The sequence below is a fragment of the Bos indicus genome, chromosome 13 (genome assembly GCF_029378745.1).
Source record: "Bos indicus isolate NIAB-ARS_2022 breed Sahiwal x Tharparkar chromosome 13, NIAB-ARS_B.indTharparkar_mat_pri_1.0, whole genome shotgun sequence".
In the NCBI taxonomy this organism is placed as follows: Eukaryota; Metazoa; Chordata; class Mammalia; order Artiodactyla; family Bovidae; genus Bos; species Bos indicus.
Window position 1 is genome coordinate 62,737,017 of NC_091772.1, and position 14,155 is coordinate 62,751,171.

The 14,155-nt window shown below is 44.8% G+C and overlaps 1 protein-coding gene across 1 annotated transcript; it reads left to right on the plus strand.

The window, feature by feature from the left end:
• Positions 1-2,098: 2,098 nt before the first annotated feature.
• On the plus strand, positions 2,099-13,648 carry BPIFA3 (BPI fold containing family A member 3). Its single transcript, XM_070801509.1, has 7 exons — positions 2,099-2,431; positions 8,847-8,997; positions 10,009-10,116; positions 11,004-11,153; positions 12,316-12,400; positions 12,821-12,884; positions 13,402-13,648. Exons 1-7 carry the CDS (start codon positions 2,308-2,310, stop codon positions 13,434-13,436), a joined length of 717 nt encoding a protein of 238 aa, XP_070657610.1. The 5' UTR covers positions 2,099-2,307; the 3' UTR covers positions 13,437-13,648.
• Positions 13,649-14,155: the final 507 nt, after the last annotated feature.

The following is a 14,155-nucleotide window of genomic DNA, read 5'->3' on the forward strand; positions in this document are numbered from 1 at the left end:
GATCTTCGCCTACCCCGTCTCTCCTTCGAATACCCTGGATCAGCCGGGGCTGGTCCCCGGTAACCAGGGGACCATTTCATGCAAAAAATGGGCTCAATAAAGGACAGAAATGGTATGGACTGAACAGAAGCAGAAGTTATTAAGAAGAGGTTGCAAGAATACACAGAAGAACTATAGAAAAAAGATCTTCATGACCCAGATAACCACAATGGTATGATCACTCACATAGAGCCAGACATCCTGGAGTCTGAAGTCAAGTGGGACTTAGGAAGCATCACTATGAACAAAGCTAGTGGAAGTGATGGAATTCCAGTTGAGCTATTCCAAATCCTAAAAGAGGATGCTGTGAAAGTGCTGCACTCAATATGCCAGCAAATTTGGAAGATTGAGCAGTGGCCACAAGACTGGAAAAAGTCAGTTTTCATTCCAATCCCAAAGAAAGGCAAAGAAAGGCAATGCCAAAGAATGTTCATACTACCGCAAAATTGCATTCATCTCACATGCTAGCAAAGCAACCCTCAAAATTCTCCAAGCCAAGCTTTAACAGTACATGAACTGTGAACTTCCAGATGTTCAAGCTGGATTTAGAAAAGGCAAAAGAACCAGAGATCAAATTGCCAACATCTGTTGGATCATTGAAAAACAAGAGTTCCAGAAAAACATCTACTTCTTTATTGATTATGGTAAAGCCTTTGGCTGTGTGCTTCACAATAAACTCTGGAAAATTCTTCAGGAAATGGGAATACCAGACCACCTGACCTGCCTCCTGAGAAATCTGTATGCAGGTCAAGAAGCAACAGTTAGAATTGGACATGGAACAACAGACTGGTTCTAAATTGGGAAAAGAATACATCAAGGCTGCATATTGTCACCCTTCTCATTTAACTTATATGCAGAGTACATCATGAGAAACGCTGGACTGGAAGAAGCACAAGCTGGAATCAAGATTGCCGGGAGAAATATCAATAACCTCAGATATGCAGATGACACCACCCTTATGGCAGAAAGTGAAGAGGAACTAAAAAGCCTCTTGATGAAAGTGAAGGAGGAGAGTGAAAAAGTTGGCTTAAAGCTCAAAATTCAGAAAACGAAGATCATGGCATCTGGTCTCATCATTTCATGGCAAATAGATGGGAAAACAGTGGAAACAGTGAGAGGCTTTATTTTGGGGCCTCCAAACTCACTGCAGATGGTGATTGCAGCCATGAAATTAAAAGACGCTTACTCCTTGGAAGAAAAGCTATGACCAACCTAGATAGCATATTAAAAAGCAGAGACATTACTTTACCAACAAAGGTCCGTCTAGTCAAAGCTGTGGGTTTTAGAGTAGTCATGTATGGATGTTAGAGTTGGACTATAAAGAAAGCTAAGAGCTGAAGAGTTGATGCTTTTGAACTGTGGTGTTGGAGAAGATTCTTGAGAGTCCCTTGGACTGCAAGGAGATCCAGCCAGTCCATCCTAAAGGAAATCAGTCCTGAATATTCATTGGAAGGATTGATGCTGAAGCTGAAATTCCAATACTTTGGCCACCTGATGCGAAGAACTGACTCATTGGAAAAGGCCCTGATGCTGGGAAAGATTGAAGGCAGGAGGAGAAGGGGATGACAGAGGATGAGATGGTTGGATGGCATCACCGACTCAATGGACATGAGTTTGAGTAAGCTCTGGGAGTTGGTGATGAACAGGGAAGCTTGGCTTGCTGCAGTCCCTGGAGTCGCAAAGAGTCATACACGACTGAGTGACTGAACTGAACTGAACAGAGACCAACCACTATTCATGTATTCATGTATCTCATTATTTCATGTATTCAGTCATTCAGTCATCAATAAACAATCACCAGCACTTAATTTCTACCAACCAAGCATGGTGGTAGACATTACAGATGATCCTGCCCTTAGGAAAATCCTAGCCCAATTGGGAAGCCTGAGATTAGCCATCCTCACCCATTCATTCATTCATTTATTCACTGAAGAGTCACCAACATCCAGGCTTTGCAGAGTCTGGGAGAGGACCCCTGCTGGATGACCCAACAGTGGGCTCTACTGGGTGTCACCAAGCAACCAAGCCTCCCTCTGGATTCCTGGCCTCACCCCAGTGTTCCACCTGCTGCCCTCACCATGTGAGCAAGCCCCGGCGGCAGCTGCCAGAGCCCATCACAACACCTCCCCAGAGCATGCTGGGGGGCTAACTCTGGTGTCATCTTCCTACCAAAAACCATGAGTCCATTCATCCCGGTGGCCACCCTTGCAGCCATCCACCTGTGTATCAACTGATCTTTCTTGATACCCACAGGTCCCAGAACCCAAGATGCATTCTGTCTGGAGGCTCCTGGTCCTCCTCGGCTTGCTGGCCTTGCCCTCAGCCCTACACAAGCCACACCAGCCTGGCCTGGCCAAGACTCACACAGACAGCAAATCGGCTCTGGCAAGAAGTAAGCTAACCTCATGCTCTGCCCGCTGTCACAGGGAGGGTGGGAAAGCATTACCCAGCTAGATGAGCTGGGATCAGTCACTTACCCTCTTTTCTTTCTCTTTTTCGTAGACTCGAAGTACAAAAAATTGAGGTTGAGTTGATCGTGTGCCTATTCATAGCACATTGTCATTATCAGGCACAATAGCAAGGCCCCTCTTGTGTTATTTTATGTTATTTTCCCCTCAACCTCTTGTTGTACTGTTTTTTCTGGATATTATTTTATGTTATTTTCCCCTAAACCTCTTATTATTCCCCTCTTCCTTGGCAGGCAATGCAGTGTGTTTAATATATGTGTTTTAAAATGCCCATATCCTTATAAAACATAGGTTGGCCGTAATGGTTGTTCAGGTTCTTCCATGACATCTTAATGATGTCAATAAATAAGTTGATGCCAACCCAATAAATAAGACTTCATTTTTTTTTACTGTTTTTTCTGGACATTATGCTGTTGACATATGTTGCTTCACGTTAGTGCAGAAAAGTCCATGAAATTCATCCACTTCACCACCACTTGTCCATTTCCCTAGGGATGAACACTTGAGTTGTCTCCAACTCCCTGCTATTATGAACTGCACGGTGATGAACATTCTCATATGTGTTCCTTTTAGAACCTGTGGGAGAATTTCTCTGGGGTATATCCTAAAGGGAGATGGCTGGGCTCTAGGGCAGATGCAAACTGAATTTAAAGACTGCTAGGTTGCTCTCTAGAATGATTACACCCCTTCCAGTAGCAAACAAGCATACCTCTGTCCCCATGTTTCCCAACACTGAATCAGTCCTCTTGGACTGCCATAGCAAGATACTACAGACCAGGGTGCTTGAACAACAGATATTTATTGTCTCACATCTCTGGAGGCTGGAAGTTCAAGTTGCCAGGGTTGGTTTCTGGTGAAACGTCTCTTCTTGGCTTGCAGGCAGCCACCTTGTGTCTTCACCGAGCCTTTGCTCTGTGTGCACACAGAGAGTGAGTGAGTGAGTGTACTCTGGTGTCTCTCCTTCTTCTTATAAGGACACCAGTCCCATTGGATTAAGGCCCCACCCTTAAGACCTGGTTTAAGCTTAACTCCTCCCTCAAGCCTTCATCTCCAAACAGAGTCAAATTGGAGTCTGAGGCTTCAATATGTTCATTTGGGGAGGGGTAATGCAATACAGTACATAATGTCATCTTTCTAAATGTCTGCTAGTCTGTTTTGTTTTGTTGTGAGCAATATCTAATTGTTGTAGCTTAACTACCTGATTAGTAGGAACTTTGAGCATCATATCCTTTTTTAACTTTATTTATTTATTTATGACTGCACTGGGTCTCCGTTGCTTTCTCTAGTTTCCACATGTAGGGGCTGCTCCTCGTTGCCGTGCACGGGCTTCTCATTGCCTGGCTTCTCTTGCTGCGGAGCACAGGCTCCAGGAGTGCAGGCTGCAGTAGATGCAGCACATCAGCTCGGTAGTTACAGCTCCTGGGCTCTAGAGCGTGGACTCAGCAGTTGGGGTGCATGGGCTTAGTCGCCCTGCAGTATATGGGTCCTTAGCCAGTGAATTCTTAACCACTGGACGACCACGGAGGTCCTGAGCATCACATCTTAATTTCTTTAGCCATTTTGACTTCTTTGAATTCCCTTTTCTTACCCTTTGCCCATTTTTCTATTTGCTTTCCATTTTTTTAATTCTCTTTCATTTGAGGAGATGTTAATTTATTTGACGTTAGTCCCTTCTCAGTCTAAGTACTGCTAACATTTCTCCCAAACTGTCACCTGTTAACTTTGTTTGTAGATGCTTCATTGAACAGGAATATTTTCAAACTTACATGTAAGATTTTAATTTATTTGGAGGCTGTCTTTATGTATATTTATATACGTAAGTTAGAGATTCAACTTCACTTCTCTCCATATGAGTCCATTTTCTCAACTCATCTACTAAATGATTAAGTTTCCAAACACGTGGATTCCTTTTTGAGTTCTGTGTTCTGTTTCTGTGTAACTGTTTCCGTACCAAGAACATAGTATTTTAAACACTACATCTTCGTAAAATGCCATTTCATCTGATAGAACTTTCTTCTTCCAAATGAATTTTAGACTGGGTTTAGTTCATTGAAAAAGAAAAAATAATCTTCTGGAAATTTAATTAGGATTTCATTGAATTTGTTTATGAATTTAATGATATTTTTGCAATATTACATTATCCAATTGCAAACTTAGTATAACTTTTCATTTATTCAGATTTTATTTTATAACCCTTAATAGAATTTTAAAGTTCAGTAAATGCTTTGAGCATGCTTTGTAAAATTGATTCCTAGAGATTTTATGAGTTTTTTTGCCTCAGTAAATACTGCCTGATTTTCTATTATGTTTTCTAGTTGGTATTGCTGGTACAGATGAGAGGAAAGTTGTTGATTTTTGAAAATTAATCTGCTACCCCAAAGTCTTATGGTTTATTAGTTCTAATAATTTGTCTTATTTATTCTGTTCAATTTTCTGTCTAGAGTATTACATCATCTGCAAATAGTGACAGTCTTTCCTATTTTCTTCTAAACCTTATAGTTCTTATGCCTTTTTCTTATTTTGCAGTAGAGCCAAAGTCTCCTATAGGGGTGGGAATATATCTAGAATTCTTCACTAAGTATATTTTCTGTAGGTTTTTGGAATATAGTTTTTATTTTGTTAAAGAAGTCCCCTTATATTCCTAGTTTCCTAAATTTTTCTTAATCATAAATCCATATTAGCCTTTAACAAGTGCTTTTCTGCATCTAAAAATTACCATACTAAAACTTATATCTATTATGTTAATATGATAAATTATATTAACAGATTTTCTTATGTTAAACCCATCCTACCATTTCTAAAATAAATATTATATTTTATAATGTACTATATCTTTACAAGCTACTATTTTATAATGTATTTTTGTAGTATACTATAATGTATCTATAATGTAGCAAACCAAAATTTATATTTTGTAATGTCATGTCATATTTTTATAATGTACTATTAGGTTTTTCTGGAACTCTCATGCTTTTTTGATGATCCAGCGGATGTTGGCAATTTGATCTCTAGTTCCTCTGCCTTTTCTAAAACCAGCTTGAATATCTGGAAGTTCACGGTTCACGTATTGCTGAAGCCTGGCTTGGAGAATTTTGAGCGTTACTTTACTAGCGTGTGAGATGAGTGCAACTGTGCGGTAGTTTGCGCATTCTTTGGCATTGCCTTTCTTTGGGATTGGAATGAAAACTGACCTTTTCCAGTCCTGTGGCCACTGCTGAGTCTTCCAAATTTGCTGGCATATTGAGTGCAGCACTTTCGCAGCATCATCTTTGAGGATTTGAAAGAGCTCAACTGGAATTTCATCACCTCCACTAGCTTTGTTAGTAGTAATGCTTTCTAAGACCCACTTGACTTCACATTCCAGAGTGTCTGGCTTTAGGTGAGTGATCATACCATTGTGATTATCTGGGTCATGAAGATCTTTTTTCTATAGTTCTTCTGTGTATTCTTGCCACCTCTTCTTAATATCTTCTGCTTCTGTTAGGTCCATACCATTTCTGTCCTTTATCGAGCCCATCTTTGCATGAAATGTTCCCTTGGTATCTCTAATTTTCTTGAAGAGATCTCTGGTCTTTCCCATTCTATTGTTTTCCTCTATTTCTTTGCATTGATCACTGAAGAAGGCTTTCTTATCTCTTCTTGCTATTCTTTGGAACTCTGCATTAGATATTTCTCCTTTGCTTTTCACTTCTCTTCTTTTCATAGCTATTTGTGAGGCCTCCCCAGACAGCCATTTTGCTTTTTTGCATTTCTTTTCCATGGGCATGGTCTTGATCCCTGTCTCCTGTACAATGTCACAAACCTCCATCCATAGTTCATCAGGCACTCAGGCACATCAGGCACATCAGGCACATCAGATCTAGGCCCTTAAATCTATTTCTCACTTCCACTGTATAATCATAAGGGATTTGATTTAGGTCATACCTGAATGGTCTAGTGGTTTTCCCTACTTTCTTCAATTTCAGTCTGAATTTGGCAATAAGGAGCTGAGTCACAGTCAGCTCCTGGTCTTGTTTTTGCTGACTGTATAGAGCTTCTCCATCTTTGGCTGCAAAGAATATAATCAATCTGATTTCGGTGTTGACCATCTGGTGATGTCCATGTGTAGAGTCTTCTCTTGTGTGTTGGAAGAGGGTGTTTGCTATGACCAGTGCATTCTCTTGGCAAAACTCTATTAGCCTTTGCCCTGCTTCATTCCGTATTCCAAGGCCAAATTTGCCTGTTACTCCAGGTGTTTCTTGACTTCCTACTTTTGCATTCCAGTCCCCTATAATGAAAAGGATATCTTTTTTGGATGTTAGTTCTAAAAGGTCTTGTAGGTCTTCATAGCACCGTTCAACTTCAGCTTCTTCAGCATTACTGGCTGGGGCATAGACTTGGATTACTGTGATATTGAATGGTTTGCCTTGGAAATGAACAGAGATCATTCTGTCGTTTTTGAGATTGCATTCAAGTACTGCATTTCAGACTCTTTTGTTGACCATGATGGCTACTCCATCTCTTCTAAGGGATTCCTGCCCACAGTAGTAGATATAATGGTCATCTGAGTTAAATTCACCCATTCCAATTCATTTTTGTTCACCAAAGCCTTTGACGGTATGGGTCACAAGAAACTGTGGAAAATTCTGAAAGAGATGGGAATACCAGACCACCTGACCTGCCTCTTGAGAAACCTATATGCAGGTCAGGAAGCAACAGTTAGAACTGGACATGGAACAACAGACTGGTTCCAAATAGGAAAAGGAGTACGTCAAGGCTGTATATTGTCACCCTGCTTATTTAACTTATATGCAGAGTACATCATGAGAAACGCTGGACTGGAAGAAACACAAGCTGGAATCAAGATTGCCGGGAGAAATATCAATAACCTCAGATATGCAGATGATACCACCCTTATGGCAGAAAGTGAAGAGGAACTCAAAAGCCTCTTGATGAAAGTGAAAGAGGAGAGTGAAAAAGTTGGCTTAAAGCTCAACATTCAGAAAACAAAGATCATGGCATCTGGTCCTATCACTTCATGGGAAATAGATGGGGAAACAGTGGAAACAGTGTCAGACTTTATTTTGGGGGCCTCCAAAATCACTGCAGATGGTGATTGAAGCCATGAAATTAAAAGATTCTTACTCCTTGGAAGAAAAGTTATGACCAACCTAGATAGCATATTCAAAAGCAGAGACATTACTTTGCCAACAAAGGTCCATCTAGTCAAGGCTATGGTTTTTCCAGTGGTCATGTATGGATGTGAGAGTTGGACTGTGAAGAAGGCTGAGCTCTGAAGAATTGATGCTTTTGAACTGTGGTGTTGGAGAAGACTCTTGAGAGTCCCTTGGACTGCAAGGAGATCCAGCCAGTCCATTCTGAAGGAGATCAGTCCTGGGATTTCTTTGGAAGGAATGATGCTAAAGCTGAAACTCCAGTACTTTGGCCACCTCATGCGAAGAGTTGACTCATTGGAAAGGACTCTGATGCTGGGAGGGATTGGGGGCAAGAGGAGAAGGGGACGACAGAGGATGAGATGGCTGGATGGCATCACTGACTCGATGGACGTGAGTCTGAGTGAACTCTGGGAGTTGGTGATGGACAGGGAGACCTGGCGTGCTGTGATTCATGGGGTCGCAAAGAGATGGACACGACTGAGCAACTGAACTGAACTGAACTATTAGATTTGTTAGCTAGTCATTTATTTAGGATCTTAGCAAATTTTTCATATATATATAAAACTGATACATAACTTCCCTTGTACTGTTCTTTTTTTCTAATTTTTTATTTTTAATTGGAGGATAATTGCTTTGCAGTGTTGTGTTGGTTTCTGCTATACGACAACGTGAATCAGCTATAAGTATACGTGTGCTCCTTCCCTCTTGAGCCTCCCTCACACCACTCCACCCCACCCTTCTAGGTCATCAGTCTTGTACTGTTCTTGAAGCAAGTCGTACTAGGCTCATAAAATGAATTTTGCATCTTCTTTTCCCATTTACTTTCATAATTACCTTTTTATAAAGTTGGGTAAGAGTCTTCCGTGAAACCAGGGACTCTTTGTGACCCATGGACTGTAGCCCGCCAGGCTCCTCTGTCCATGGAATTCTCCAGGCAAGAGCACTGGGTGCTGGAGTGGGTTGCATTTCCTGCTCCAGGGGGTCTTCCTCCAGAGATCAAACGTTTGGTCTCCTGCATTTCAGGCAGATTTCTTTACCATCTGAGCCACCAGGGAAGCCCCCAGCAGTCACTCGGCAAGAAGTGGGTGCTGCAGCCAGCAACCTGGGCCTCCTGGCTCCAACACCCGCCCCCCAACTTTTGCCAGGACATCGTGCAATGTCACTGTCCCATGTCCATTTCCAGTTATTGCCCAGGGCCTCATGAAGCACAATACAGAGGGCCGAATCCAGAACATTCACCTCCTGGACAGTCTGAATGCCTCTGGGAAGATGGCCCCGGGGATGGTGGGCTGGCTAATCGGCAGCATGAGCCTTCATCACCATCAAGAAGGCAGGTGAGATCCTGAACACCATCCCTGGCTCTGGGATTCCTTAAAAGGCTCTGGGTCAGAGGGCAGAGCTGAGGCCTGGAGGTGCAAGCCCTATGAAGAAGGAAGGAGGGAAGATGAGTTGGGGGGTCACTGGGGAAGGCAGCACAGCATAGTCATTAAAGGTAGAGGTTTCGGGAGCAAAAGTGTCCTCACTTACATCCTGGCGCTGCCACCAACTTTGGGAAAATTTTTGGACCACTCTGATCTCATCTATGAGACATAGGTACCCAGAGCACAGCCCGGATAACATCTGGGGTGCCATAGGAACCCAGGGCTAGAGTCAGACATTCGAACCCCACTTTATTGCTTGAAAGCTGTGTGACCCTGGGCAAGGCATTTGAGCTCCCCGAGCTTCAGCCTTGAGTCCCATCAGTGAAATGGGCATAATGACTGCTGCATCCTGGAGTTGTTAGGGGCTTTCCCCACTGCACTCATAGCCACTGCATAGCCACTGGTTAAACAACTGCATAGCCGTTGGTATAATCAGTCTCGCAGAACTGGGCCTGTCTTTCACCTTCACTTTCCCTCCTTCCTCTCAGTGGATGCAGGTCTCAAAGCTACTCAGCTGTAACACCTTCTGTGCCCTTGACCTGCCTTCTCTGTGATCTGAATGCCTTATTCCCTCCATTTTAATGAGTGCCAGTGCTCATCACCTTGATGTATGAGGCCACAATCGCTTCCCTTCATTCATTCCTTTAACAGTCATCCTCTGAGAGTATTAGGCTGGCTCTGAGAACAAGCCCAGTGGCTGGGTCTGCAGTTGGCTGTGGGTTTCACGAGACAGCTGTATGGAGCTGTTAGGGGTGCTTGGGGTCAGCTTGTAGCCCAGGACTCCTACCGGGAGCTCTTGCCAGCAGAACATCTGTAAAAGGATCTGACTCCAAACCCAACTGCCAGCCTTGTCTGTCAACCCAAGGTCTTGAGGTCTGAGGTCCTTGAGCATTGGTGGGGGCCTTTTTCTCCTTCCTTGTGTAGTGCCAACATTACCAATGCTCAGCTGGACTATGGTGGGATCCGGATGTCTTTCCATAAGGAGTGGTTCACAGCAAACATCTCACTTGGATTTGACATTGACTTGAGACTGTGAGTCATTCAGAAGCAGGGTCTAAAGGGCACTGTTCCTCTTCACTGGGAAGCTGGGAGTGGGGGCAGGCAGATTTTGGCCATTTGGGGAACCCAGATCTTTCTGCACCAACCTGGTTTCAAATCCTGGTTTCCAAACTCACTTGCTATGTAACCTCAAGCAAGTCACTTCATCTCTCTTCACCTCTCTGAGCCTTGGTTTCTTCAGCTGAAATGTGGATGGCGATCACTGATAAGTGGAGACAGGTCATTTGCTCATTTAAACCTATGTGAGTTCCCTATAACGATCTTTAAAAAGAGAAACACTTTAATGATCTCATCACCCTTCCCTCTGCCTGTTTAAACTGTCCTTTAACATTTGCTGCTCCCAAGGAAATGGAGGGCTCCACTAAATGATAAAGATTTTTATAATAAAATTAAATCTCCATTTTTTAATTTCCAAAGCCCCCTCCCAGAAAGTGTTAGTCACTCAGTCATGTCTGACTCTTTGCCACCCCATAGACTGTAGCCTGCCAGGCTCCTCCGTCCATGGGATTTCCCAGGCAAGAATAATGGAGTGGGTTGCCATTCCTTTCTCCAGGGGATCTTCCCAACGTAGGAATTGAACCTGGGTCTCTTGGCTTGCGGGCAGATTATTTTACCATCTGAGCAACCAGGGAAGCCCAAAGGCCCCCTAATCTAGTCTATTTAAAAGGATCTTTGGAAGCCACTCAGGCTAATAACATTTTTCTCCTTAATCACTGACAACAAAATTTAACATCCAGGCACCGTGGAGCCCCACTGGGCTGGTTTGGCAAAACAGCCACTCTCCATATTGGCTGCTTTCTCCTCCTTCTACTCTTTTTCTGTCTCCTGCCCTTCCCTCTCCTCTGCTGTCTCATCCCCAGGCCCTTCAATAACCATATCATAAAGACACACGAACGCATGAACCTCTCTGTGGAGTTCTGGCTGGAGAAAGATGAGTTTGGCCGGAGGGATCTGGTGATAGGCAAATGCCACGTGGAGCCCAGGAGTGTCCACACGACCTTCCTCACTGAGTAAGATCCCAGCCACCCCTTCCCAGGGCTGGGCCCCTTCCGGACCGGCACTGGCTTCGGTCACACGTCTCCACCAGCTCCTGGGAAAGCCCTAGACCGACCTCATGCTTTCCCCCAGATCTCTTCCTCCTCCTGCATTCCCATCCTGGGGATGGCCCTGCCACCCTCCCAGAAGCCAGACTCTTCCTCCCCCTCCCCACAGGCCATCTTCACCAGGTCCCATCAGTGACCTCCTGGCAACCCTCACCTGCTCCCTCTCTTTCTATCCTCACACCCACTGGCCGGGCTCATAGTCCACTTTCTGAACCTCCTCCGGCTTTCCCTGACTCAGACCTCACTGCCTTCACTCCATTCTCCCCCTGCAGCAGGGAGATTTTCTGGTCTTCATTCTCCCCCAGCCCAGAAATCTGGTCTTGTTCCCCCCACCTCTGCTTCAAACTCTCCAGCGGTTCTCCAACACCCTCTGGATAGAGAGCAAACTCCTGGCTGTCACTCAAGGCCCTGCTTGTCCTGTCCCATGCCCCACTCTGTGGCCCTGTGCCCTCGAGCCTCTCAGGACTCCCTCCATCAGCATGATATATTTTCATCCTTAGGCCTACACGCCCCTCCCTTCTCCTTTAAAGCTCCTCCTCATCACTCAGCCAGTTGACAGATACTTGATGAGAGCCTACTATGTGCTAGGCACGGTGCGCTTACTGCTAGGGATACAGTAGTGAGCAAGATAGAAAAAAACAGATCTAAATGAAGATCTGTAAGCTGGCTGACCAAGTGAGTGAATCCCAACAGACTAGTGAGTCCCTCAAGGGCAAGATCTATGTCTGATTTCTCTCCATAATTCCAGATGGCTGAAAGCAACTAGGTCCTCAGTGTATGTCCGTTCATTTATTCATCAGATATTCACTGAATGCCTAGATCATGCCAGACATCCACAAAGAGGACTGTGGGGTGTGGCTACTGACCTGGTTCTAATCTAATCAGCACTTAACTAGCTGTGTGACCTTGGGCAAGGCATATCATTTCGCCCTTCGACTACTGCTTACAGTGACAGCTCTCGTGTAGAGCTGGCTGAGGAGTCAATGGCTGTGAGATGCCCTCCACACACAGCCCTTGCCATTAGTGCTTCCTGTATTTATCTGTGCAATACACCCACCTCTCTTTCTAGAGCTATCCCACCAAAGGTGAATCCTTTTCTCCGCAACTTCAGAGATAACCTGGAAAAAGTTATCCCACATCTGATAGAAAGTCAGGTAAGTTTGAGAAAAAGGGTTTTCACCTTGGGCATCCCTGAGTCTGTGGGTCAGGGCATATATATTGGCATTTCATTGGAGAAATGGGTCTTTAGAACCTGGAAATCTCCATTAAAATGTTCAGTTTTGCCATCTACTGGCTGTGTCTTTAGGCAAGTGACTTAGCCTCCCTGGACCTCAGTTTCCCCATCTGTAGCATGGGAGCCATCACACTCTCTATTTCACAGAAAGTCACAGAGATTCAGGGGGACAAAGCAGAGTAGTGTGGTGCATGGCTCCTGGCAAATAGTTGGCACTCAATACAGGAGAGCCACTATTGCCATGATTCCTTGTTGAAATCCCATGGCTCCCAGCCACAAGCCTTCCAGTTTTCTTCTTCCAGTCCCTGGTCTGACCCTTCTTTCTGTCCTGGTGGCCCAGGTATGTCCTCTGATTGACGAGATACTCAGGCAGCTGGATGTGAAACTGTTGAAAAGTCTCATGGGTAAGTGAGCATCTGTGTCCCTTTGGTGGGGAGGACTGAAGATGGGCAAATGGACAAGAGAGCTGTCCCTGCTTCAGCTCCCATGGAGGCCTTCTGAGGGGTGCCTGCATGTGCTCTGAGGACACTCGGAGGTGAATGTGTGACCATGACCATCACTGTCCCCAAGTGAGGTGGGACAGTGGAGGGCACCCCTACCAATCAGGCTGTACCCCATCAAACCTCCAGGTCACCAGAGCTTCCCCCAAGATCTCCGCTCAATCCTTTAGGGAGCACTGACCCCCCTACCTGAGCTCACCTGAGCCCCAGTTGCAGACAAACAGATAAAGTTCCTGCCATCAGGGAACTCACTGTGAATGGAAGACACAAGAAGTGATTAGATATCGTTTGAAGAGTTTCAGTGCAAATGTTCCCAGCACTGGGCCTTGGTCATCATGAAAGGATGAGAGACCCCTTCAGTGTGGAGCTGGGGATTTGGGGGCAGACACCTGGTGACTGATTCTGCCTCTTCTCCTTACAGAACAGGATATTGCTCACAAACTCAACCAACTTTGAGTCCAGCCAACCTTCCATGAACCAGACTTGAGCACCCTTCAGCAGCCACTGATCCATTAGAGGGAAATAACACACTTGGAGACCTTAAGTCTCCCTTATGGTGGGACTTCTGATGCTCCAAAAACTTGTACCACAGGTTCTATGGACATCCTGTCCTCTTCCATAATAAATTCTAGCTCTGAAGAGTGCAAAAGGCCTTCTGCCTAGGTCCTGAGGTTTGGGTTCCAAAAGTCAGACCTGATGAAGATCCATCCTGAGACTGGATATGCCTGGGTTTGCTCATCAGCCCAGAAATGACACAGAAAACATCGTTTCTTATCCTGTAATTGGCAGCCAGTAGCCCCCATCCACAGATCTGCTCAACAGTGCAGGGAGGGTCCTGTTGAGGTTTCTCATCCTCTCATCCATTGAACCCATGTTTATTAAGCACCTGGGTTCTCTGGTGGCTCAGATGGTAAAGAGTCTGCCCACAATGCAGGAGACCTGGATTTGATCCCTGGGTTGGGAAGATCCCCTGGAGAAGGAAACATCAACCCACTCCAGTATTCTTGCCTGGAGAATTCCATGGAGAGAGGAGCCTGGAGGGCTATAGTCCATGGGGTTGCAAAGAGTTGGACATGACTGAGCGACTAACACTTTCACTTTATTGAGCATCTAATATGTGCCAACCGCTCTGCTGGATTCCAAGGGAGTGAAGAATGGTGATAGAGTGGTAAAGT